This window comes from Vanessa tameamea, chromosome 29, assembly GCF_037043105.1.
Source record: "Vanessa tameamea isolate UH-Manoa-2023 chromosome 29, ilVanTame1 primary haplotype, whole genome shotgun sequence".
Lineage (NCBI taxonomy): Eukaryota > Metazoa > Arthropoda > Insecta > Lepidoptera > Nymphalidae > Vanessa > Vanessa tameamea.
The window spans coordinates 5,031,861-5,059,686 of NC_087337.1; the positions used below are offsets into that span (position 1 = coordinate 5,031,861).

The 27,826-nt window shown below is 36.8% G+C and overlaps 2 protein-coding genes across 3 annotated transcripts in view; one reads left to right on the forward strand and one right to left on the reverse strand.

Moving 5' to 3' along the window:
• Positions 1 to 321: 321 nt before the first annotated feature.
• Vmat (Vesicular monoamine transporter) lies at positions 322 to 27,129 on the reverse strand. Its single transcript, XM_064219723.1, has 13 exons — positions 26,963 to 27,129; positions 22,352 to 22,491; positions 9,766 to 9,912; positions 6,890 to 7,028; positions 6,104 to 6,162; positions 5,697 to 5,818; positions 5,140 to 5,284; positions 4,411 to 4,512; positions 3,920 to 4,054; positions 3,516 to 3,607; positions 2,250 to 2,433; positions 1,495 to 1,628; positions 322 to 921 (listed from the first exon to the last, which is right to left on the reverse strand). Exons 2-13 carry the CDS (start codon positions 22,479 to 22,481, stop codon positions 856 to 858), a joined length of 1,455 nt encoding a protein of 484 aa, XP_064075793.1. The 5' UTR covers positions 22,482 to 22,491; positions 26,963 to 27,129; the 3' UTR covers positions 322 to 855.
• Positions 14,820 to 27,826, forward strand: part of LOC113402091 (glycerol-3-phosphate acyltransferase 4) — a 199,939-nt gene continuing 186,932 nt past the window's right edge. For both annotated transcript variants that reach the window (XM_064219718.1, XM_064219719.1), the window contains exon 1: positions 14,820 to 14,827. The gene's annotated coding sequence lies outside the window, so the exon portion shown is untranslated. The remainder of the gene's footprint in view (positions 14,828 to 27,826) is intronic.

Genomic DNA, 27,826 nt, shown 5'->3' on the forward strand with positions numbered 1-27,826 from the left:
TTATTGTGTTTATTATTGTCCAATATGAAAAAAGTTTTATTGTTGCCATTTGTATCGAAAATTTATGTTATTTTTTTTTTACACAAAATAAACCATTGTTATTTTGTACGTAAAACACGTCGCTCTCTTTTTAAAATAATGTTTATTATTATTTATTGTAAATTTCGTTAAAAACAACGTCTTTTTTTTTTTTTTTTTTTTCAAAAAAAATTAAGTTGACGTTTGAAAAGTTCATATTGTCTAATCGCCTTTTCGAAAATTTAATCAAAAATATTGTCAAAGTCACCATTGCGAAATACTTTGAATCATAATTTTAAAAAAAATCTCGTTCTCGATATATATGTTTAAAATACGTTGATATATTTTCGATATATAAAATACATTTTTCTATAGACACCCTGACTAAACGGCAATATTTTTTTAAACGCTAAAGCCTACAAGAAGTCGCAGAAAACATTTACGTAGAGAGACCTGGTCAAAGAGGGAAAATTGGTCAAAAAATGCACTAAACCATTATATATTCAATAAATATAATCAATACTATGTTTATATATAAAGATATACAAACATTGGCAGCCACTACAGTATATTTATAATTTTTTTTATATATGTGTAAGATTTTTTAAAATCGTTAGAGTTAAACTACACATATTATCTAATATGTAAATTATTTAGTTAAATATATAGTAAATATCAGATTTTTTTTAACTACTATGATGCTAATTTTTTTTTTTCGTTTTTTTCTTTTCTCATACAAGCATTATATATTTTTTGGCAAAGATTTTAGTAATAATGTCAGAATCGGGCGGGTCTCAAGATGGCGGCGTTGTCAAATATGATTTTGAATCTTCGGGCTTATTCTTCTTCCTCGTTCTGGTAACTCACGTAGCGAACTGATGATTTTTCGCTAATGATTAGGCTCTGTCAAAACGTAATGACACGTCAACATTTAATGATGAATTACTAAACATCAATTTTATTTATTAACACTAAATTACGACTATACCAGCAACTTAAACTATGTAACAAATATATTTATTATTTACTAGCTAAACATTTGTCTTTAACCGCGCGTCATTTATAAAACTAACACAAACCTTTAGTACACAAATCGTATTGATCTCCTCGAGGAGTTAATTAAAAATAGTAGCCTTCCTTCACCGAGTCTTAAACTATTTCCATACCGAATTTTATCTAAATCGTTCCAGCAGTTTGAGCGTGAAGAGGTAACAGATGGGGTTACTTTCGCTTTGAAAATATTAGTATAGATTGACTATAAACAATTCAATGAATTGAATTCAGTGATGTCTGTCCTGATTTATATCTTTGTTGATTCTGATCTTAGAATATTATTATAATCTTTTTACTGATTCATCTTGGCGCTATTTTTCTTAAAGTCATAACAGGAAATAGGACTTTGACACAAATTGAATTTCATGTTCACAAACAAACAAAATAAAATTTCGCGATGGGTATGTATTTTCAAATATTTACCTGTTTCTCATCTCTGGCTGGTGGTGAGCGCAGCAGCAACAGGAACGGGGCATACGCGAAGTTCAGTATCGCGATTATGACGAGCATCCATTCAAAGCCGATGCTGTTCACAAGAGCCCCTGAGAACGCTGGACCTGTGGATCGAAACATATTCTTAATTTAAATCTTAATATTTTTTTTAATATTTAGAATGACTAAATGCGCTACCATGGGCAGATAGAAGCTAGTCGCGCAAACGCGTACCTGAGCATATCTGTTGCGCCATTTTGATGCTGTCCAAGACGTTGTATGCAGTTTTGTTAATTATTTGGGAACAGTGTAATTTGAATGATAAGTCCATAAACCAATAGTTTTTCTCATTTACTTGTATATTCCAAGAATCAAAAAGTTCGATTCAAAGAGTCCGCAATGTACAAGATTATGAACGCGAAGAAATTTCCGAATTTTCGCGCAACGTTCGCCAGGGCCGGATTTTGGGGGGATCCGAGGCAACTACCCTTGAGCCTCCACAAGGCAGAGCCACAACCTAACAATTTGAATGTAATATATTTGTAGATGTCTAGAGAAAGTTATATTATAATTATATCACTAAATACAGTTTTAAGAGAAGAGTAAATAAATTATTGCTTACGGGCGGAAATAAAGATATTCAAATTAATTTGTAAAATAATAATTTGAGTCTTCACTTCTCTAATTTCTCCCCCGGGCCTCAGATCTTTGAATCTGATCCTGATGTTCTGTTCTCTATGACTTACCAACAGCGTAACCCAAACAGAAGGCAGTGTCGCCGATGGCATACACGGAGCCGTAGACAGCAGCATGGCGAATATCCACAAGGAAGCCGAGCTCTGGCATCATGGACGAGTCGACCATTCCAATAGCGAAGCCTAGACCAGCGTTGGGGATGATGAGATGTTCCAGTTTTCGTGCCATTGGGATCTATTTGAGAAAAAATTTATTAATAATGCAATGACTATATATTATAAATGCAAAAGTCAGTTTTTGAGTGTTCTGTGACGCGACTGTGCGACTTTCTAATATATATTTTTTTTAAATTTTATATGTAGGCGGACGAGCAAATGGGCCACCTGATGGTAAGTGGTCACCACCGCCCATAGACAATGGCGCTGTTAGAAATATTAACCACTCCTTACATCACCAATGCGCCACCAACCTTGGGAACTAAGATGTTACGTCCCTTGTGCCTGTAGTTACACTGGCTCACGCACCCTTCAAACCGGAACACAACAATACTGAGTACTGCTGTTTGGCGGTAGAATATCTGATGAGTGGGTGGTACCTACCCAGACGGGCTTGCACGAAGCCCTACCACCAAGTAAAATTTTGAGTGCTTCACAACTGCTAGATATCGTCTAAACTTATATTATTATGAATTGAATATAACTCTGTCGGTTTGTACATCTGCTGCTCTTTCACGGCCTAGCTACTCAAACGGACATCATGAAATTATGTTTAAACGTTGTCGGGATTATAGAAAATGACATACACTAAATCAAATCAAAAATCTTTATTCAATATAGAAGTGTTTACACTTGCTTATTGATTGTCAAAAATCTACCACCGGTTCGGAATTTAGCACCTCGGACCTGAGAAGAACCGGCGAAAGAAACTCAGCGGGATATCACTAGCATAGCGGGATAACACTACCTATCGACTCCCCCCTAATTTATCATATGTTACAAACTTGCGCTCCCAACAATGGTAACTATTGTATGTCTCTCACGCATGTGATACCATCTTTCCAAAACAAATGCACGCAAATAGTTTCTATATTCAAATTATGGGTATGATGAACCTAACAAAGCCCTGTTACAAAGTAATGACAACGTCCTTGGTCTTCCAAGCTAAGACCTCAGGATCTTCAGGCCTGATAGCCACTAGATCAATGAGACTGCGATTGACTCATAATAAGATCTCAATTTTATATGGACAGGGAATTAAGGGAAGTCGGAACTGACGAATACTAATAGTAATATTAACTGAATAAAACTTTAACTTACCAATATAAGGCAGATACCAATGATGACAAGTCCAGAGCAAGCCGCAAGCCAGCGGCCCATCTTGTGTCCGAGCGGACCGAAGAGATTAGTTCCTGTGGACATGTAAAAGTATTTTCAAGACGTGTCACTCAAATAGCATGCTTATAGCAGGTTAATGTCAAAAGTATACGATAATTTAATTAAAAAAGGAGCTCGTGGAAAATTCAAGCAACCATGTCTGTTATTTGTGTTTCGTGAGATCACCTGCAGTCGATTTCTGCCATAGGTTTGCACCAATCCGTTCAATGTGGTCGAGTAAGTATGCTTGTCTAGGTTCGAACCCACGATGATGAGTTAAGATTAACCTAACCTTGGGGACAAGGCTTATGGTGCTGTAATGGGATAAAAATCAATGAATATATTACCAATAAGATAGCATATGCTCGCTGGCAGGAACGCAACTCCCTGCTGCCAACGCCTAGCTTCCATCGTGTCTGCCATCCAGATCGGCAAGCTTGGTTCCAACATGGCTATGCCAACGTTTGCGAATGTTATCGCTCCTGGGAAGATAAACATAAACATTTCATATAAATTCCGGCTTGAGTGTTGGAATTAAATTCAGTTTGTTTTATTATATTCATAAATGATAATATAAATGGGATTCTTCCTTTTTTTTAACTTAAATTAGATAGGTAGAATACTTGATGGAATGTGATTATTACTGCTCATATAAAATACATCTGTAGGAAATATTAATGGCTATCAACGGTCACCCTTCATGAGTGAGTGACAAGCCCAGATGGGTAGGTGTAGGAATTACTCGAAGGTTTCGTGGCGTCTACCTTTTAAAAAAATATTGCGGTATAAACCCTTGGCAATTGAATGAAATAAACAGTCAGGTTTTGTATATATTTACCAGCAGCAACGAGGATGTAAGGGTCCGTTACCAGGGCACGCAGTGACGGTGGTTCCGTTTCCTGTCTCACCACGCCAGGTTGCAAGATCATGAGTTGCAGCACTGTTGATAAATGGTACCAGTCATTCTAAAAGGCGGACTACACAAAGATTATACAAGGAAAATACGATACAGGCTGTTAATCTATATTGCATCAATATGGCGTCTTGTAACACTTGCAAATGTCCGCAAATTTATTTGTTTTGCTCAATGATAACGACCATGGATTTTGCAGGTTGTAAGTGTGTATACTTCTTTCCCTTGGTAAGCAAATAAAGCCGAACGTCTTGCGCCTAAAGTACTTCTCGAATTATGCACTAGTATTAAATAGTTATATAACATAACAACATTAGCCTGTAAATTTCCCACTGCTGGGCTAAGGCCTCCTCTCCCTTTGAGGAGAAGGTTTGGAGCATATTCCACCACGCTGCTCCAATGCGGGTTGGTGGAATACACATGTGGCAAAATGTCGTTGAAATTAGACACATGCAGGTTTCCTCACGATGTTTTCCTTCACCGCCGAGCACGAGATGAATTATAAACACAAATTAAGCACATGAAAATTCAGTGATGCTTGCCTGGGTTTGAACCCGAAATCATCGGTTAAGATGCACGCGTTCTAACCACTGGGCCGTCGCGGCTCATTAAATAGTAGATGATGTGGGTTGTTGATGGCGTTTTAATACTTACATCCATCGCCAAGAGCTAATGCTGACAACATCAGGAATGGAGCAGTTTTCCCGACGAATTCGTACATGAGTCCCCCAAAAGGAGGCCCGATTAAGACTCCTAGGGCGAGACCGCCTAATGCTATACCCATCGCGTTACCTCGTTCCTGAAACGAACGATAAACATCATTACGGTCAAATCAAATCAATGTTTAATGATACCAGCTAAAAAATCAAATTGCCTACGTTGCTAGATAAAAAAACATCAGCATTGTTGGAAAAGTAAGCAATTAGTATAATTATATTTTTTATAATCTCAGCAATCTCCCCGCTGAATGCCTCAATTCCCTGTGACGTATATTTAAAAAAAAAAAGAACGTTCGATCTCCTGTCATCGCTTGGGTTTACTTTTGGCGCGAAGTTTGGATGTTTCGGACACATCATTTAATGTTGATTGCTATTTGTTAATATAAAATCAGACATTATTAAGTCTTCTTTTTAAAAATACATTTTCACTTCTAGCCTGTGTGTAAAAACTCAATTATATATGAATTAATGGTATAAATAATAATAAGTTACCTTGTCGTCAGGATACCTCTCAGCCAACATTCCCATACCGGAAACGGAAGAACAAGATGAACCGATGCCTTGTAACGCTCGCGCCACAAATAAAACGCCGTATGATCGGCCGAAGGCGAATACTGAAAGCAATATTTTTTTTTTAAACACGTTCGTTTTTTTTAGGAAACAAACAAATGCAGTTCATTATTAGATCTTTCTGTGAATACTGTAACTTTGTTCAAGCTTGTCGAAGTAGGTACCGCATTCATTAGATATTCTATCGCCTCGACGTCGACGGAAAAATCCAATCTTTTTTATCGGTCCGGCCTGGGGTTTTTAACCAAGAATCTACGTATCTGTTGCCTTACATCTAGATACTAGACCAAGTAGTAAATCACAAATGTTATTCATAAATCGAAACTCACTTAACGTGGAGAGGAACATCAGGATGAAGCCGGTGAACATGGGCACGCTGTAACCAATTCTGAAACAAGGATTTCATATTTAATCAGTATTGTAATGATTTATTTTATTTGTAACCAACGGCTCTAATTAAATCACAGTAACTATTGAGTATCTTGCTGTTTCTTCTCGTAAGTATCAACATTCGGAAGAGCATACGGCTCTATGTTTAATAAATTCTGAAAAATTACTATTCAAAAATCGTTGGAATAGTATACTTGAATAAAGTATATGTTGTATTTTGCCTTGATGGCTCAGGGTTAAACGTGATTCTTAATTAAAGATTCTGAGTTGGCATCTGGGACAACTACCACTGTATTGATGGGTTTAATTTTTTTATAATTCATCTTGTGCTCGGTGGTTAAGGAAATCATCTTCCATGTCTGCCACATCCAAAAGAGAACCTTTGCCAAGAAGTGGAACGTTAAGAAGCTGTTACTTAACTGATTTAAAAAATAGTACAGTTAGCAAAAAAATACTTTTTTTTTTAAAGAAACTTTTTTTGAACCTCATCGTTAAAAGGCCTTACTCGGTAACGGTCTATGTTACTTTTTAATTTTTAATATTTTTCGATCCTAATTTTTATTAGCAATTCAGAAAAGTATGTATATTCAGTTATTTACTTAATGAAGTTAAGGCTATGTTCAGACGGACGCGCGTACATTCCGAAGACGAGAGGTAACGCACGATATCAGTCTGGAAGCTATTTTTTATAAAATTTCATTCGTTTATTCAATTTGGATACTTGCTTGTGTGTAAGAGGTCCAACAAATGGGTTAGCTAGTAGCTGAACGATGGCTTTGCTCGCGAACATCACTCCGACGGCAACGGTCTCGTGGATCAGTTCCTTGTGGCGTTCTTCCTTCTCAGCGGTCAGGTTCAAGGGTACTGGAACAATAAAATCTATCTATACATATAATATAAATAAATAACATTTAGTATGCTCGGAGAATTGGTACCCACACGCACGTAGGCATGAATTTGTCCACAGTTCAACAGTCATTATCATATATCAAATATTTATACACCTAAACCGTTCTCATGAATTACTCCTTGGTGAAATTCGTATGAAGTTATCTTCGGTAGATTTTGACTTTATACCGTTCATACAGGAGGCGGCAGGAGGATTTTGATTTGTAATCTGTGGTGATGTAATCTTGTGTTAAAAATAATAAGGCGTATTTATTGATCTATTTAAATTAATTGTTAAAATTAATTAATAATTTTAATATTAATTATTATTTACTTTATATTTCGGACCAATAATTTTGTTAATCGACTTCCAATTTAAGATTTTATTATCTATGGAAATAATATGTCATTTTGGCGGGCTTTTAAAATAAGATTAGATTGGGTAAAAATAAAAATGGCGTGTGTTTTGTTATTGATAACACACGACATTTTTTAAATGTAAAATTGATGAAATAACAATTGTGAGTTTTCAATAAGTAATTATAAGGAGTTTTCTTGTAATATTAACGTATTACACGTGTTATTCGACCAAATTACGCGAATGACAATGAATTTGGTGTTGACCTTAGCGCTCGAGTAAAGGACGTGAGTTGTTACGTCGGGTCTAAATGATCACAGTTAAGTGTTCAAGAAATAGACCCGTAAATGATGATAAAAATCTGAAATTACATCCGTTTCATGACTCGTAACTAACCTGCAACTAGTATATTGTTGGTAACTGGTCAATTTGGGAATGAAACGATAGCATCCGTGCCATTACAAATTAAAAAAAAAAAACTAGTTTTGTCATAGTTATTTACAATTATTAAACAAGCAATAAGAAAGTTTAACGGTTCTTTAATGAAGATTTTGACTTTGATTATTAACTCATCTCATCATCATCCTCCTGCCCTTATCCCAATTTGCTTGGGGTCGGCGCAGCATGTCTTCTTCCATACTTCTCTATCTGACGTCATCTCACAAGTAACATTCTTTCCAGCCATATCATCTTTCACGCAATCCATCTATCTTTTCATTGGTCGTCCTCTTCCTCTATATCCATCCACGTTCATGAGACCTTCCTCACAATATGTTCCTCATTCCTCCGCATAGCATGCCCATACCATGACAGCCGCCTTCCACATAACTTCTCGGCTACCGGTGTCACTTTTAAACTTCCTCTTATGGACTCATTCCTTACTCTATCCATTCGCGTAACACCAAACATTCCTCTCGACATTCTCATCTCAGCTACATGCAGTTCTCTTTCATTAACTCATCTATATTGTATATCATGATTATTAACTCATCTTTAATATTATAAATGCGAAAGTTACTCTGTCTGTTTGTTGGTCTTTCACTCTTCCGTCTTCCGCCGAACTACTGAACCGAATTTGATTAAATTTGATATGAAGAAAACTTGATATTCATAAAAGGACATTGGCTATTTTTTTAACCAAAAACCCGACGACCGATCCCTTGTTTTATAAACTAGTGTTTAAGCAAGTATTTAATACGGGATATTTACGAGTCTCGTGAACAAGAAATTCGTAGATAATGTCCGAATGTCGAGGTTCATATAAAAATAAAAACCATGTTAATTTAAAATCTTATATAGTGTTTAAGCACATGAAAATTTAGCTTATGAGTTTTAATTGTACGATATCTGGACGCGCAGAGCTGTTCATGATTTAGTTGGCACACGCAGCATCGCTTGCGCCTTAGGGGTTAGTCATCAGGTGTACGGCATGAAAAAGTAACCCTTGTCCTTCCAAAAAGCTCAAGCTTGGTTTAAACCAAATTTCATCAGATTCGGTTTGAAGGTTTGGCCGTGACAGACAGAGTTACGTCCGAATTCATAATATTAGTACAGACTAACTGTGCCCGCGACTTCGTGCGCGTTTGAATTAAACAAAAAAGTTATTATCGTAGCCTAAGTTACTCCTTATACATCAGCTATCTGCCAGTGAAAGTCCCGTCAAAATCGGTCCAGCCGTTCCAGAGATTAGTTGGAGCAAACAGACGGACAGACAGACAAAAACTGGAAAAAATGTTATTTTTAGTATATGTACCGTCTATACATACATATGCATTTAGTAAAAAGCGGTTATTTTAATATTACAAGCAGACAATCCGATTTTATTTTATGTATAGAATGGATAACTCATCACAAATCCAGATGGGTATCTCAAAGAATTGACAAATGTATCCCTTAAAGACTTCCTTTCAAAGTCCTCGGATTTAAGTAATGAGAACATTTACAATACGCAGACCGTCCGCTGGGAACAGAAACTTTCTGAAATATCCTTTGAAATATTAATTGCTCGGATTTTTTTTTATAATCCCTCTTCAGAAATGTTTTTATGAAATAACTTTTTAACTTATTTCATTGTGAAATGCTTAACGAAAAAAATAAAATGGAGTTTTATTTAGGGTTTGAATTTTCAAGATTCCTTTCTTAGTGGGTGTCTACTCAATAAAACGATCCAACTCAGCAAATTTCATGGCCCTAACTTTAATAGTTGACGCTCGACGATGATGAATCAGTCAGTCAGGACTTGTTATTTTGTAAGTACAGATAGAAGATGAATGAAAAATAGTTACCGTATAAATCTTGACCGCGCAGAATGGTGGCAAGAATGGTAGGTTGCGTACATTAGTTTATTTTACTTACATTGTGTGTTGTTTTCCACGAGCGTCTTGTTCATGCACGGGCAGTAGGGGGTCGGTGGTGGCAGAGGAGTGGTGAGGTCCTCTATCGAGACGGAGAGCGGCGCGTCCGGGTGGCGAATGTCATAGAGGAACTCGGGGATGATGGGGACTGTAAAAAAAATTAACTTTTAATCTTATTGATGTAAGGCTCTCAGGGTTATCTTGAGGTTCCATGTAATCAATTGGAGATCTTCTGTCAAACTGGAATTCTGTAAATGAATTTTTTTATGTTATATAGGAGGCAAACGAGCAGGAGGCTCACCTGATGGAAAGTGATTACCACCGCTCATGGACATCTGCAACACCAGGGGTTGCAGGTGCGTTACCGGCCTTTAAGGAATAAGTACGCTCTTTTCTTGAAGGTTCCCAAGTCGTATCGGTTCGGAAAAACCGCCGGCGAAAGCTGGTTCTACAGATTTTGTGGTTGTGATTGTGGAGTATGTGTTGGGTTGTGCGAAGCAGAAAATGCATTAAAAATCGCGCTGTTGTGGATTTTCGGACATCTATGTGGTGCGGGTGAAATTTAGAATTTAGACGAGATGTCCGAAGGTGAAATTCAGCTGCCGGGATTAATCCAAACAATTCCTTGGAACATTCCCCGTGGAAAATTCGGTAGAAGTTGCAGAGTGATCCAACATCTCTACGCAGAGCCAAAGGATCGAGCAGATCAGAAAGGGCTTGATCGTCGATAATTCGAGCTGCTCTACGTTGGATACGGTCAAATGGAAGGAGCTGGTACTGGGGAGCACCTGCCGAGAGGTGAGAGCAGTACTCCATGTGAGGCCAAATTTGCGCCTTGTATAGTCTTAGGCGATGGGCCGACGTGAAATATTGTCTTGCCTTGCTGAGCACACCGAGCTTTTTTGATGCCAATTTGGCTTTGCCTTCCAATTGACCGCGGAACTGAACGAGGCTCGAAATATCAACGCCAAGTATTCCGATACTAGCTGTGGCGGCTATCGGAATGCTCTGAAATCGTGGAGATACGACGAATGGTGTGTTTTTGGCGGTTAACGCGCAAACTTGCGTCTTTTTGAGGTTGAAATGGACTAGGTTTACCGGCCCCAGTTCGAGACTTGATTTCAGACACAAGTTTGTTCCGGTTTTCTTTGACGTTTTCCCGAGAAATATTAGCACGGCCGGTATATGAGGTGTCTATGGTACTGGTCTTCATAGCAGTGAATATTCCTGATTTGCAATAAGTCATTGATGTGCAGAAGAAACAGAGTGGGTGATAGAACGCAGCCTTGTGGAACACCAGCATTGACGGATTATTGGTCGGAACATGCACCGTCGACAACGACATTAATGCTCCGATCTGCCAAAAAGCTGGTAATCCAATTGCATAATTTCCCGGGAAGCCCATAGGAAGGAAGCTTCGAAAGAAGCGCTTTGTGCCGCACGCGCTGGAAGGCCTTCACTATGTCCAGACTGGCTGCTAATGCCTCCCCATTGCTCTCAACTGCTTCCGCCCATTTATGAGTAAGGTAAACTAGAAGATCACCGGCTGAGCGACCCCGACGGAAACCGTACTGGCGGTCACTAATCAGCTGATTACTCCTCTAGATACCGCAGGAGCTGGTAGTTTACAATGGACTCCATTACCTTGGAGAACAAAGGGGTGATGGCTATAGGCTTATAATTGGACGGGTCTGAGCGGTTACCCTTTTTAGGAATCGGATGCACAAAAGTAGTCTTCCAGGAGATCGGGACGACGCCTAATGCGTAGGATTGCCGGAAAAGACGCGTTAAGACCGGCGCCAACTCGGGAGCACATGGCCGTAGCACGATTGGAGGGATACCATCGGGTCCACTCGACTTATGAATGTCCAAGGAAAGAAGTGTTTTACGAACTGCACTTTGCCGGAATTTAACCTCCGGCATCGTGGTATCACATCGCGGGATTGTTGGTGTGACTTTCCTTGGTCATCCAGAGCTGAATTAGGCGTGAAGAGAGAGCCTTAAAGATCAGCTTTCTCAATGAGGCCAATGACTCACCGTCCTTGTGCAGATATGGAAAGGAAGGCTGACAGATATTCCCTAAAACAGCCTTAGCGAGAGACCAGAACGCACGTGTTCATGAAGGGAAACGCACCAGTCTGTCGCCAATTCTACCAATGTATTCCGTCTTCGCCTTAGCAATTACATTTTTGAAGGATCTAGTGGCAGAGTTATATTCCTTTCTGAATGCGCTGATGGTCGTTGCAATCTACACGCAGCCAGATAATCGATAGGTCCTGCCCTTCAAGGCTGCCGAGGCGTTGAGAGCAGATATCATCTCAGACGTAAACGCACACCTTAGCTCGTGGTACAAAGGAATGTTCCAATTTATACCCGGGGTAGGAAAGAAAAGTCGTATCGGCAAGAGAGGATATCTGGGTCTCGGTAAGAAAGAGCAAGGCCGGCTTCGCCGTCTCAAGGTGAAAGTGAACGGCGTTCAAGTTGGAGTTGAGTCCCCTTATGTTGCAGAAGTCCACGGTGAGGGTGATAGGGGTTGCCTTATGATGCCTGCTCCGCTTGCCCCGAACAGTGGCGAATGCAAAATTGCCCCCCCCCCGAATTCGGAGGGCAATAATTATAAACATATAGATACTAAACAACTAGTTTATACATATATATACAAAGAACTATACATCCAATAAAATTAATGTAAAAAAAATAACTATTTCAAACAAAAGAAGTCAAAATAAAAAAAAATCATAAAATAATTATAAAGATACTAATTTAAATCTAGAATCAAATTAGTTAAGATATCGGAGCACTTATGAAGACAGCGGTCGATGAGATCGAGAGCAAAGGGTTATGATAATACTTGAATATGAACTCTATAGTGATGTGATACACTTATCGATAACAGATATTTGTACTAATATTATAAAGGGGTTAAATTTGTGTATTAGGGGTGATCGATTCTAAAAATATGTTTCCTCGTCGAAGGCTACATTATTCCTGAGTGAATAATATTTATATTATAATATACTCTTTATGAATATATTGTTCATATTGACAAAGAAATAAAGGAGATGTATCGTTGGTTGAAACGAAGTTGCTTCCGCTGTATATTACGTATTAAATAACAGACATAATGAAAAAAACTTATAACCTTTGAGAGTTTAAATGTCAATGAATAAAATTGTTATTAAAAATCCGGCTTTGGTTGAAACAATAACAAAAATATAGTTTATATAATAACTATCAGTATTCAAAACGGGATATTTACAATGTTTTTTATTTTTATTTCCACCAAATAAAAATAACCATGTTCATTTAAAAAGTTTATATAATGTTTTATAAAACCGCATGCACTAGAAAGAGAGGCAGATATCACCTGGAGAGAGCATAACGTTACTTGGTGGTAGGGCTTTGTGTTTGCCCGTCTAGATCCACCCATTCATCAGATATTCTACCACCAAACAGCAGTACCCAGAATTGTTGTGTTCCGATTTGAAAGGTGAGTGAGCCTGTGTAACTACAGGCACAAGGACATAAGATCTTAGTTCCCAAGGTTGGTGGCACATTGGCGATGTAAGGAATGGTTAATATTTCTTACAGCGCTATTGTCTATGGGCGGTGGTGAACACTTACCATCAGGTGGGCCATTTGCTCGTTCGCCTACCTTTATCATAAGAAAACGCCTTTTCCTTACGTGACGGTTTCTGCCAGTTCACTCTACTGTAAGCGTAAAAGAACTTCGTACCAAAAAAAAATAATACAAAAATGACAAACTTAAGAAAAATATGAAATTTAATTGTTACACCTTTGATTCAAACATTTTTTAATATGTTCCAGATAGGCAGACAGCTAAATGGGCCAACTGTTGGTCAGAAACATTAACCAATCACATCGCCAATGCGCCACCAACGTTGGAAACAAAGATGTTAGATATTTAGCTCGAATATCTAGTATTTTATTATATAATATTTGCAGACGTTTAAAGGCAAGTGGAGTTCACAGCCTGATAACTAAGTTAGTTTTGATGACTTTAGAACTGAATCAAAGGATTTCATGGCACCGAAGCGTCGATAGGGTTGTTCCAGTGCGATATCGATATTTTATTAAATTGTGTAACATATATTTTTCATAAGGACGGTTTCATTCAGGCAGGTTTCCTTACGATGAGTTCCTGCACGAAGTAGGACATGATTTATAACACATATTAAGCATATTATTTGGTGGTAGGTCTTTGTGCTCCACCATCAGATATTCTAAAATCACACCGCAGTACTCAGTATTTTTGTGTTCCGGTTTGAAAGATGAGCTAGTTTACTACAGACACAAAGAACGTAACATCTTAGTACCCAAGGTTGGTGGCGCATTGGCGATGTTAGGAATGACTAATAGTTCTTTCAGCGCCACTGTTTATGGGCGGTGGTGACCACTTACCATCAGGTAGCCCATTTGCTTGTCCGTCAATCTATACTATATATAATCGGTGATTGATACGTAACGTTTGTGCTAACAATATAAGTTCGTTGCATTTACAAAGTAATCGTTTATTTACATAGACATAAATAAACAGCCTGTAAATTTCCCACTGCTGGGCTGAGGCCTCCTCTCCCTTTGAGGAGTAGGTATGGAGCATATTCCACCACGCTACTCGAATGCGGGTTGGTCGAATACACATGTGGCAGAATTTCGTTGAAATCAGACACATGCTGGTTTCCTCACGATGTTTTCCTTCGCCGAGCACGAGATGAATTAAAAACCCCTAAGCACGTGAAAATTCAGTGGTGCTTGCCCGGGTTCGAACCCGATCGTTTATTTATTTCCACCTAAATATCATCAAGTATCCAAAACTGCTCCCCCACAGCTCACACGTGGACGAAGCCGCAAGAAAGTAGTATATTATTTTTTAAGTAGGACGACCGACTCACGCTCTTGCTAGTTTTCCATAAATCATTTTCGTTTCACGAAACGTTTTAAAAATCATAATAAAATTAATCCGCCATCTCTCGAGTTAAACGATCTGTCACAAACAGATCCTCAACACTTTTCCAATCGAAACGAACTACACTCGACGTCGACCGTTCTCGTTTTTTATCGTTTATTTAATAGCGCGCCGATAAAATTTATAATTAATAGTAATTGAATGGTGTTAATAGACTTTCAGTTGCTGATTGGAGTTTGCAAGACCGTCTGGGTAGATATTTCCACGTGTTCAACTATCTTGTACAAGATAATCAATATAATGAAATAAATTTTATTGTATATATTTTTAAAGTATTTTTTTTATAAATATTGGACAACATCACATACATTACTCTGACCCCAATGTAAGTAGCTAAAGCACATGTGTTATGGAAAATCAGAAGTAACGACGGCACCACAAACACCCTGACCCAAGACTTTTTCTACATCGACTCGGCCGGGAATCGAACCCGAGACCTCGGAGTGGCGTACCCATGAAAACCGGTGTACACACTACTCGACCACGGAGGTCGTCAAATTTATATTTAATATTCTCAAATCTGATTTAATTAATTAGAAGTCTTTTGTATTGCTAAATGAAAAAACTACTAACCAGTATATGAAAAAATGTATTCCTGAAAATGTAGCGTATTTCGTTAAAGTTTTTGTCTATAGTGTTTAGTCTCTACATCGTATAAAGTCGCTTCCCATCTGTACGCTGGGATCTTTTAAACTACGCAACGCACTTTAAGCCGAGATGGCCCAGTGGTTAGAACGCGTGCATCTTAACCGATGATTTCGGTTTCAAACCCAGGCAGACACCACTGAATTTTCATGTGCTTAATTTGTGTTTATAATTCATCTCGTGCTCGGCGGTGAAGGAAAACATCGTGAGGAAACCAGAATGTGTCTAATTTCAACGAAATTCTGCCACATGTGTGGCACAACCCGCATTGGAGCAGCGTGGTGGAATATGCTCCAAATCTTCTCCTCAAAGGGAGAGGAGGCCTTTGGCCCAGCAGTGGGAAATTTACAGTCTGCTAATGCCGTAATGCCGTATATGATTAATGTAAGTTCGCAGTTATTTTCATATACTTAATGTAAATAAATAATTATTTACAAATTGTTGTAAAAATTTCACAAATTAACATAAAATTCACGAACACCGTATCGTGACCGTATACAATTACGGTTAGACGTGCAAAATGTAGCCTATATTTTTTCCGAGTAGTTTAAGTTTGACAAATAAAAATGTCATTAAATTCGATTCAGAGCTTGGGCCGTGAACGAACAACGGACAGACAAACAGACAGAGTTACTTCTCATTTATTATATTGACCCAATCAACATGTTCTAGCACTAAGCAACAATTGTATTGTTGTGTTTCGGTTTGAAGGGTGAGTTAGCCAGTGTAATATGTGCAAAGAACATAATGTCTTATAAATACAAATCATTTGTAAAAAATACATCGGTAAAGAAGGCATATTATTCAATACAAGATTATTTAGATACCAAAAAGCGTTGAGCTAATACCTGTTGACTTTCAGAAATTGATTCAATAAACATATATAATTGTATTTAACTAACATAACTTTGTATTTTTAAATGTTGAAAAAGAGTAACTACTGAGATTCTTGCCGGTTCTTCTCGGTAGAAAAAATATATAATTGTATTCTAAAATAACTTTTTATTTTTAAATGTTGGAAAGGATTAACAACTGAGTTTCTTGCCGGTTCTTTTCGGTAGAATCTCCATTCCGAACCGGTGGTAGCTTCACTTAATATAGTTTGTTAAATAACCATTCAAAAGTGCTTGTAAAAGCCTACTTGAATAAAGTATATTTTGATTTGATTCTCCAATGTTTATTATGCATTGGTTTTATGAGGGTTAATATTTCTTACAGCGCCATTGTCTACGGGCGCTGGTGGCCACTTACCATCAGGTGGCCCATTTGTTCGTCCGTCTACCTATACCACAAAAAAAAATGTTTTCGAGAGACAGGAGTGCACACACTTCCAACATCCAGTCGTTGTGTTACTGAGAATTTTTCTACAGAAAATCCCAATAAACTTTGATAGGTTCGACTTGATGTTTGAACTCAGGACCTCGGGATCTAAGGCCTTATATCAAGTCACTAGACCAACGAGGTAGTCGATGTTAGTTGGGTGACTAATAGAGTTTAAACTAAAATATACAGGATGCCAATTCAATTATTTCCAAGGCTTAAATGTAACCGAGGCGAGACTGCTGCTATAATCAGATTTATACTACACCAAGTTTGAGCTTGACGCTTTGCACCTATAGTGATGCGACATCTATCGATACTTTCAAATGTCCATCACTGTTTTTAATCTTACGTGTGTTATTGTGTGTTAGCTTTGGCAATTAATCAAACAAAATACTTTATATTTTACAAGATTATCAATATAATAAAATAACTGTATACATATAAATTTAATTGTATATGATTCATGTAAGTTGCAGTTTTTTTTTCATATACTTAATGTAAATAAATAATTATTTAAAAATTATAGTTTAAATAGTTCAAATTAACATTGAATTCATTAACACCAACGACCGTATTGTAAAGGTATACAATTACGACTAGACGTGAAAATGTAGCCTATATTTTTACCGAGTAGTTTAAGTTTGACAAACAAAAATGTCATTAAATTTGGTTCAGAGCTTCGGCCGTGAACGAGCAACGAACAGACAAACAGACAGACAGAGTTACTTCTCATTTATTATATTAAGTATAGATTAAAAGAAAACACATTAGTTAGGTCATAATTATAAAAATAAATATTATCGATATATTTTATCACAGCACATCACTATGGAGTCGACGTTTTTGATGAGAGCTAAATGAGTTTCACTTTGATCTCGCCGTGAAATTGGGCTCGCCTTGTTATTATAAAAGTTATCATAGTTTTAATTGCATCGTCGTGCTTATGACATATTTCTATAATCTATAACACCCTTTAAATTTCCCACTGCTGGGCAAAACCTTAAAAAGGTTCCGCAAAAAAGTCCGCAATGGTACCTATATATCTACCTCTTAGGGATAACCCAAAATAACCACCTTTAACCTTTAATTTTTACGAGAAATAATGGCTTATTTTCGAAGCGATTTTAAGCAATACTGCATTAATCTTTATCGAATTACGTACCTTAAATACATTGTGAATTTAATATAGATCAATATGGCCCTCTACAGCATGTAATTTAAATGAATATTTTCGAAGATATTACAGATTTAAAAATGCAGGGACATAGCGGTCTGTTGAACGTTATATATAAATACTCTATTCTGTAGTATATTTAGTTTTTTGTAGTATATTTCTGTAGTATATATTTACTTGGTGGTAGGGCTTTGTGCAAGCCCGTCTGGGTAGGTACCACCCACTCATCAGATATTCTACCGCCAAACAGCAGTACTCAGTAATGTTGTGTTCCGGTTTGAAGGGTGAGTGAGCCAGTGTAACTACAGGCACAAGCGACGTAACATCTTAGTTCCCAAGGTTGGTTGCGCATTGGCGATGTTAGGAATGATTAATATTTCTTACAAGGCCACTGTCTATGGGCAGTGGTGATCACTTACCATAAGGTGGCCCATTTGCTCGCTTACCGATATCATAAAAAAATAATAATAGTATCAGCATTGTAACAGTGCGAAGCCGGGCGAGTCATTAGTCAATTATAAATACATATTTATCACATGGAAATTCAGTGCTTGTCTGAGTTTGGACCGGTTAAGATGCGTTTTTAACTGCTACGCCGACTCGACTGCTGTCAAAGTTAATTACATTTGAAGCCAATATGGCGACGCTGATGTCAAGTTAAAACATATCTTTGATCAATCGACGATCATTAAATTTCGCAAGCACATTGTCATGGTTACTTTATTGGATATTGAATACCCAACATTTGATAGAGGTTCGATGTTAAGTTCCCTTCAGTCCCGAATGGCGGCACTTGGGGGAACCAGCCATTACACTTTAACAGCCTATAAATTTCCCACTGTTGGACTAAGGGCTCTTCGCTGTTTTGAGGAGGTTTAGAGTATATTCCACCACGTTGCTCCAATGCGGGTTGGGTGGATACACATGTGGCAGAATTTCGTTGAAATTAGAAACATGCAGGATTTTTCCCTACACCGCCGAGCACCAAATGTATTATAAACGAAAATTAGGCACGTGAAAATTCAGTGCCTGGGTTTGAACCCGAAATCATCGGTTAACAGAACAGAACAGAATATAATTACAGAATATGATAATATAAATTTGAAAATTTACTACGGACAACCGTACTAGTATTCGTGTAAATACCGGGTAAATGCGTCTTTTAGGGTTCTGTACGCAAAGGGTAGGTAAAATGAACCCCATTACTAAGACTCCGCTGTCCGTCCGTCCGTCTGTCCGTCTGTCACCAGGCTGTATCTCATGAACCGTGATAGATTTTTACAGATGATGTATTTCTGTTGCCGGTATAACAAAGAATACTAAAAAACAGAATAAAATAAATATTTTAGCGCGCTCCCATATAACAGACATGTTTATTTGCCGTTTTTATGATAACGCTACGGAACCCTTCGTGCGCGAGTCCTACTCGCACTTGTCCGGTTTTTTAAGGTAACATTTCTGATACACAGTTTGGATAGTTTTTTAATGAATTTTTACTTCACCAAACAAGAAAGTTTTTGGGTCATCTCATGGTAGTCACCAATGCCCATAGATATTTGCTGTATGAAATTTTAATCCTCAGATTTCTAATGCACCATCAATCTTGGGAAATAAGATGTTATCTCCCTTGTGCCTGTGGTAACATTGGCACATTCTTGAAACTAGGTATTGCTCGGCTGTCGAATATATCATGACCTTACCAAAGCTTGCAGAGATCCCTACCACGAAGTAATTATATATATATTAAGGCCTTAAGTATATACAAATATGAATTAATAGTTACTGAATAAGTCTTGACATGACTCGACTTAATAAATAAAATCAAATAGTGACATTACAGTATGGAGTAACCGCCCGGAATCTGTACGTTTAAAACATTTGCGAGAAGTTTTCGCGAAACTTCTTTAAAATGAATTCGGTTGAAGTTTTAAAACTTTTGTCCGTTAATGTCTTTGATGATTTCGTTTTGAAGTTTAACAAAGGCCTGCGAAACGTCGCGGACGTCGAAATGAAAAAAACACGAAAAGTATATAGTTTCTTTAAAGTTTATAGTATATTATATATATATATTTTTTATGCATATTATGTATTCAATAACGCTTAGAAGAAAAGCCGCGTAAAAGAACTTCGTTCCAAAAATATCTCAATCTGATACTTCTTAAACCATACATCAATTAAATCTCATTCTAGTTTCTTGTCGATTTTTCTCTGTAAAATGACGATTCAAAAGTCTAAAAAAGACTCCTTGAGTAAAGTATTTTGATTTCGAAAATTCCCTAAAACCAAACCGATGTAGATTTCATCACAATCGGACAACGGAAACTGGGTCAATTTTAATTTGCAAGATTCGATTAAACACACCAGTATAAATTTTCCGCCTTCCTCTTGCTCTGGATATAAATATAATTATACTGGCACCTAAGTCTTTCGCGTCTCAATTCTGTCGCCTTTTCAACCAGCTGGTAAAATTTACTGTCCGTAAAAAAGACGAATCGTTTGGTTATACTAATTGGCCGTATAAAAGTAATTTCTTTAATTATTTGTCATCGTTTAACATTAATTAGGAGCAAGAAGAATGCAATGTTTAATGTTTAAGAACCGAGATGGCCCAGTGGTTAGAACGCGTGCCTTTTAATCGACGATGACGAGCTCAAACCCAGGCAAGCACCACTGAATTTTCATGTGCTTAATTTGTGTTTATAATTCATCTCGTGCTCGACGGTGAAGGAAAACATCGTGATAAACCTGCATGTGTCTAATTTCAACGAAATTATGTCACATGTGTTGTATGTATTCCACCAACCTGCATTGGAGCAGCGTGGTGGAATATGCTCCAAACCTTCTCCTCAAAGGGAGAGGAGGATTTAGGCCAGCAGTGGGAAATTGGCAGACAGCTAATGTAAAAAAAAAAATGTTTAATAAATCATCAATCACCTCGCCCCGTCAAATCCCCCGTCCCCAAAAATTTGTTAAAACAACAAGATGTACTCAATGGACACTTAGAAAATGTTTAAAATGAACAATCATTTCGTATTTACAAAATCACACGGAAAACCAAACAAAACTGTAACGACGGAACCCTCGCAATATTTATCTGAAGGCGTTGGAGATTGGATGGGTTCATAAATTATGGAGCACATCTCATGAATTGAATTTTCATTTACGCCTTCAGATAGCGATCGTTTGTTAGACGGAGATGGATTATATTGCTATCGCGTCTGATATTTATTGAATAAACACCAATTATATTGGGTGGGATCAGTGTCCTAGATGGAGACGCTGCAAATTTCGATCTTTTATTTTAATGGCATTGTTTGGCGGACGAGCATATAGGCCATCTGATGGTAAGTGGTCACCACCACCCATAAACAAAGGCGATGTAAGAAATATTAACCATTCCTTACATCGCCAATGCGCCACCAGCCTTAGGAACTGAGATGTTATGTCCCTTGTGCCTGTGATTACACTGGGTCACTGACCCTTCTAACCGGAACACAACAATATAGAGTACTGTTATTTGGCGGTAGAATATCTGATGAGTGGGTGATACCTACCCAGACGGGCTTGCACAAAGCCCTACCACCAAGTAAATTCTGGATTACACACATATACACATCTGAATACATACACTTCTGGATTCAAAAAGGTTTTCTGGGAAAACTTTGTAGTTAACAGTGTTGACATTATCGTGCTTCGGAAACAACTTAAAGCTGGTCCACCGCAAGTTCTTCTCGGATCGGAATATGAGAGACTGTTCGCGTGGATCTCGATCTTTGATAATCTTAAATTTGACTTAACAGATTTCTATGTTATTACTGAAACGAAGGTTGTATAACAGCCAGGGTTTGAGTTAAATTCAATCAAAGAATTATTTTAGTATGATAGATTTTTGATTTGAAGCCGTTGTAAATAAATGCAAAAAAAAGGATATTTTTGAATTCGATATTGGATTGTGGATTTTGGTTGTTAAACGAGTTGTGAGTTCTGTTTCAAAAAGTGAAATGTATGGGCATTGTAAACTGGTGTTTTTGAAAATAATTTATGTTCCACACACAAGCATTAAACACTTAAAGCTGTGTCTTCAAACATGAGCAACAACTTTTTTTTAATGATATGCTTAGGCGGACGAGCAAACGGGCCACCTGACGGTAAGTGCTCACCACCGCCCATAGACAATGAATGCCCAAAGGCGCTGAAAGAAATATTAACCATTATTTACATCACCAATGTGCCACCAACATTTGGAACTAAGATTCCTTGTGTCTGTAGTTAGCCGATGAACGATGGTGACATGTCACCACCAGGTGGTCCATTTGCCCATGCGTTTATAAACATTTTTTGTTTTGTTCATATTCACCAGCTTTGTTATCAATAAAAACAAAATTGGTCATAACGCTTTTTCTTGTGTTCAGAATTTCTCCAATGGACGGAGACTATACATGTGATAATATAACTTACCAACGGTGGTCAGCAGCATGTTGTCAAGCAGCAGCGCGATGGCGACGATCACGAGGACCAACTTGCGGGACTCCCGACAGGCGGCGATGCGGGCGCGCCACACCCCCATGCCGTCAGATGCTGCACCCATTTTTATTATCCTAAAACACAATTTAAACTTTAATACAATTGACAGCAACTGTTATAGTATTTTTTTTTTTTTTTTTTCCTTTTTCATATTTCACATGATATAAGTTTGGTTTATATACATTTTTACACTTGTTAGTTTTTTTTTTAATTACCATACATTTAATTTTATTGTTTTTTTTTCTTTTATATATATGTTCACTTCCAGATTAATTATTTGTGGAAACTGTATTGGCATATGTGTTATTTAAGGTTTATAAGTTTTATGTAATATAAAATATGCTGTTTGTTTCTCTTACTTACAAATAAATAAATAAATAAATAATAAACTATACACTCATCCCGGCTTTACACGTGTACGATAAGGGTCCATATACAAATTTTAGATTAAAAAACAAACCCCGTCTCATATCAGAGAAACAACTTTATTCGAGTCTCATTCCAAATTGTTTTTTTGTCATTGCTGTTGAATGTCTTGGCCCTTGGAGTAGTAGTCCAAGAAGCGTCATTAAAAGTATAACAACTCGCTTCCACTGGTGATAGGGGGGGCTGGTTCGTTTTTCGCCCAGAGGATCGGAATTGCGATTCAACGTGGAAATGCTGCTCTTCCAGCCACGCGGTCAAATTTATACAGTAACTATTTATTAATTCTTATTTGTATATGGTTAAGGATTTAATTTTACAAATGTTTATGTAAAGAAAAATAATACAATACTATAAAAATAAAAATATAACTTTATATATATAACATATAGAATCCAACATATATAAATGAATCGATATATCCGATGGCTCACGCCATAACTCGAGAGCGATTAATTTCATTCATTTATTTTTTAAATTTCTTATATACAGTTGATCATGAAAAATACAAAGATAGATTAATTATTAATTTTCAGACAACTTAAGAGTGTTCAGTTTACACAGGTTTAAAATGCCAAGCGTGCGAAGCTGAGGTGAGTCTTTAGTAAGATTTAAATAGCCTACATCGATTACTATATATGTTATCCAACATTTTAGAGATACTTTTTATATTCATATAAACATGTCCATTCAACGCGTCCGCACCTATAAAGATAAGGTTGAAAATCGGCAGAGTTAAAGCTACGCGTCCAGTAGTCTGCTACGATGTCATGCTACGAATGATGCTACGAATACTATCGCTACGGTATTTACAAAATAATCGTTAATTGACGACTTGTTTTATGGAAATAATAATCCTTATTGATACTATGTAAGGGTTATTTATGTTGATTTGAAATATAATATATACTAATGTCTGACCGCGATTGCTTGTGTGTTTTTATATGATTTCGTTTGTTGGAATGTTAAATACCATTCATCATAGACATTGTTCCTGTAATACAGTGCATAATATGTCCCTTGTGCCTGTAGTCGCACTGGTTTTCACCCTTCAAACCAGAAATCGACAATATTTGGTATAGATGTTTGGCGTTAGAATAGATGATGAGAGACTACATATAAAAGTGCACAAAACCATATCAACAAATAAAAGGTAACAAGCGTTAAAAATTTAATCCGAATTTAGAACGTTCTTCATTTGAACTCTTTTAAAAATACTTGTGTGATTCGCATTGAATCCGCCATCTTTGTTCGAGATCTTTATTGTCGTAAAGACGGCGATTTAAGTTATTTCTTTAATATTCCAATGGGAGAGTTAAAAATGAAGGTAAGATATCGATATAATTAATTAATTTCGTTTTGATTAATCAATTGTGTTCTATCAAATCGTTGGTCTAATGTCTGGATATGTTGATGTGTTTGGCTATCGAAATACCCAGTAACACGGAGTCTGTAAGTTGGAAATGTGTCCTCACGCCTTGAAAAGCAGGTAAAGCCATTTTCTTATGTAATATCTAGGCGGATCATGTTAAGTGGTCACCGCTCATTGGCGCAGTTGGAAATATTAACCATCCCTTACTTCGACAATGCGCCACCAATCTTAAGAACTAAGATGTTATGTTCCTTGTGCCTGTAGTTACACTGGTTCACTCACATTCCAAGCCCGAACACAACAGCTGCTTGGCGGCAGAATATCTGATGAGTGGGTGGTACCTACCCAGACGGGCTTGCATAAAGCCCTACCACCAAGATTTTAGTTAGGGATTAGAGTGGACCTGTGTTTGCCCACATACGTCCACTGTAATTTCTCCTGCGTAGTTGCCTGGTCTCCCTTGAAAATGGATTCTTTGGCAGAAATCGACAAAGCGACATCTACTACGGAATCACTAATCCCCAGTAACAAAATTAAACCCTCTTTTTGAAGAGTACCTAACCCTAAAAACTTAATTCATAAAATGAATTCCATTCAAATTCACGGTTACAAAATTGCCATTTGAAAATCTTAATATAGGTCAAGAGATTACATTTAAATTTTAATTGACTTTTTAACATTTTTAATTACTCACGGCTCTAACCGTGAAATGTTATTTAGATATGATTAGTTAATGCTATCTTCGTCTTTCTCATGTCAAAGCACTGATGTCAGACAGAGAGATGTGTTTAAATGAAACGCCGATATAAAACGATTATAAGTAAACAGGTAAAATCTTTTACGTTATTATTTAAAGTAAATTAACAGCTTATTGCTGGGCTAAAGCCTCTCCTGTGAGGAGGATTGGAGCTTATTCCACCACACTGCTTCAATGCGGATTGGTGGATACACATGTGGCAGAATTTCATTGAAATTAAACACATGCAGGTCACTGACGAGATGAATTATAAACACAAATTAGGCACATGAAAATTCAGTGCTTGGCTAGAACGCGCAATCGGTTAAGACGTGTTCTAACAACTGGGTTATCTTGGCGGTATTTTTAAAGTATTATATTTAATATTCTCAAATCTGATTTAATTAATGATAAGTCTTTTGTATTGCTAACTGAAAAAACTACTAACCAGTATATGAAAAAATGTATTCCTGAAAATGTAGCGTATTTCGTAAAAGTTTTTGTCTATAGTGTTTAGTCTCTACATCGTATAAAGTCGCTTCCCATCTGTACGCTGGGATCTTTTAAACTACGCAACGCATTTTAAGCCGAGATGGCCCAGTGGTTAGAACGCGTGCATCTTAACCGATGATTTCGGGTTCAAGCCGAGGCAGGCACCACTGAACTTTCATGTGCTTAATTTGTGTTTATATTTAATCTCGTGCTCGACGGTGAAGGAAAACATCGTAAAGAAACCAGCATGTGTCTAATTTCAACGAAATTCTGCCACATGTGTATCCAGCAACCCGCATTAGAGCAGCGGGGTGGAATATGCTCCAAAACCTCCTCAAAAAGAGAGGAGGCCTTAGCCCAGCAGTGGGAAATTTACAGGTTGTTAATGAAATGCATTTTGATGCGATTTTCATCAATAAACAGAGCGATTCAAGAGGAAGGTTTGTATGTATAATACATGCATGTTATAGTCGAGAAAAGTTGTATATAGATTTTTGTAGAAGTGACGCCGGGATTACTAGCTAGTATATAATGTATGGGATACAATGTCTGCCGGCGGTCTTGCTTATATATTTTTTTTAATAATAAAAGTAGTTGCTCAGGATCCCCTACATTTCAACCCCAATTTTTACTCTGTTGTTTCTAGAAAAATACAAATATATCTATTTTCTAGTTGAACACAGTAGTAGTAAAATTGTAAGATTGTAAAATGCCTTCTACGCTCATGAAGATTAGGGACACATCAAATGTATTTTATTCAAGTAAACTTCACAATGAAGCGTTTTTAAATCGTCAATATTTAAACACTAACACCGTTTTGGATACAGCCTCTAGCGAGAGGAAAGTCGAATAGTTGCTCTTTTCAAATAAACATATTTAAAATACTGTTCACAAATCGTGTTCAATCTGTCCTGTGATGGAACCCGAGCCTAAATCCTAGCGTTTTTTTATAAAAAAACGTTTTCTTTTAATGAATAATACGATTTATTGATTAATTTAGTTTTAATATTTTAGTAAAAGACCAAAATATATAATTATTTACAGTTCGTTTCGATAGATTCTACGTTCGAACCGATTTAAGTTTAATTATTTATAAAATTACAATTTGAAAGTGCTTTGCAGAGTCTTAAATTTTTAGACAATGTATTATTAGAAATATGCCTTGTCTATTGTTTTTAACTCTATGGTACGTAGGAAGGAAAAGTTCCTTTTACGCGTAGTTCGTTTTTAATTAGCTTTGTAGGACATATCAGTTGTCTTGCTAATAAAAGATTTATGGATATGATCTTTAGGGTTTTGGAATAACACGAAGCAACAGTTATTAACATAAAACAACTTACGTTTAGTACTAAATTTTTTGTTATAAAATATTTTAATTCTGACGGTACTTATTATGAATGTTTTTTTTTTTAATATTTCAAAGTAAGGTACCGTTGTAATATTTATAAATAAATAACAGTTCGCTTTACTCAAAATATTCTTGTTAATTTTGTTTTTAATTTTATAATAATTAAATACTTACCCTAAATAAAGTCAGGACCACCCTTCATCTTCTTATAAATAAAATTTAAATAATAATTAATAAAATAATACTATTTAATTTAAATAAATCATTAACGTCCTCTCTTCGCGCCGTCCGAGGACCGACTAACACAGCCAGAAAAACGAAACAGCACTTCGAACGCAACCACAAGCACTGACCTCTGTGTTAAACTTAGTATGCCCCTTTATAGTACATGTATTGAGTACCGGGGAGAGACGCAGGAGGTCATTAACACTGGTCGCGATTTGACATACAATTGTATCTGACAAGGAACTTCGAATCCTATCGTTTGAATTTAGAATTCAATCTCCAGTGAACATGAAGTTGATTGTTTCAAAGATCTCAGTCTATAGTGACGTAGAGAAATTTTGACGTTATCATCTCGGAAATAGGGTTTAATTTTGAATGATAAAATTGAGGACTCTTCGATCGATATTCGTCGAATGGAAATCCAACTTTGTGGGCTTAGAATAAGGTTGAATATTGAATGTTGTGAATAATCAAAGCTACAGGTTTTCGATAAGTTCCCGCTGAAAGTGCGCCATACAGTTGTAACGCAGAATGTTGTAAATGAACTTTTGAAGGACGAAAAATCGATTTATTTAATTGGAATAATTAAATTTGAAAATGGTTGCGTATTTTTTTGCCAACTGCAAAAAAGGTAGTTTTTAGTTGAAGTTTATTTGATACGTTCCCTAATTGTCAACCGACTTTAGTTACGTTTTTCGATCTCGTAGAAATCGTCACGAACGGAAAAACTATACACCTCCATGCGACATTTTCCTCTCTTTCTCTTCATCTATTTGTCTCTTTCTATTAGATACGGTTTTATATAAAAAATGT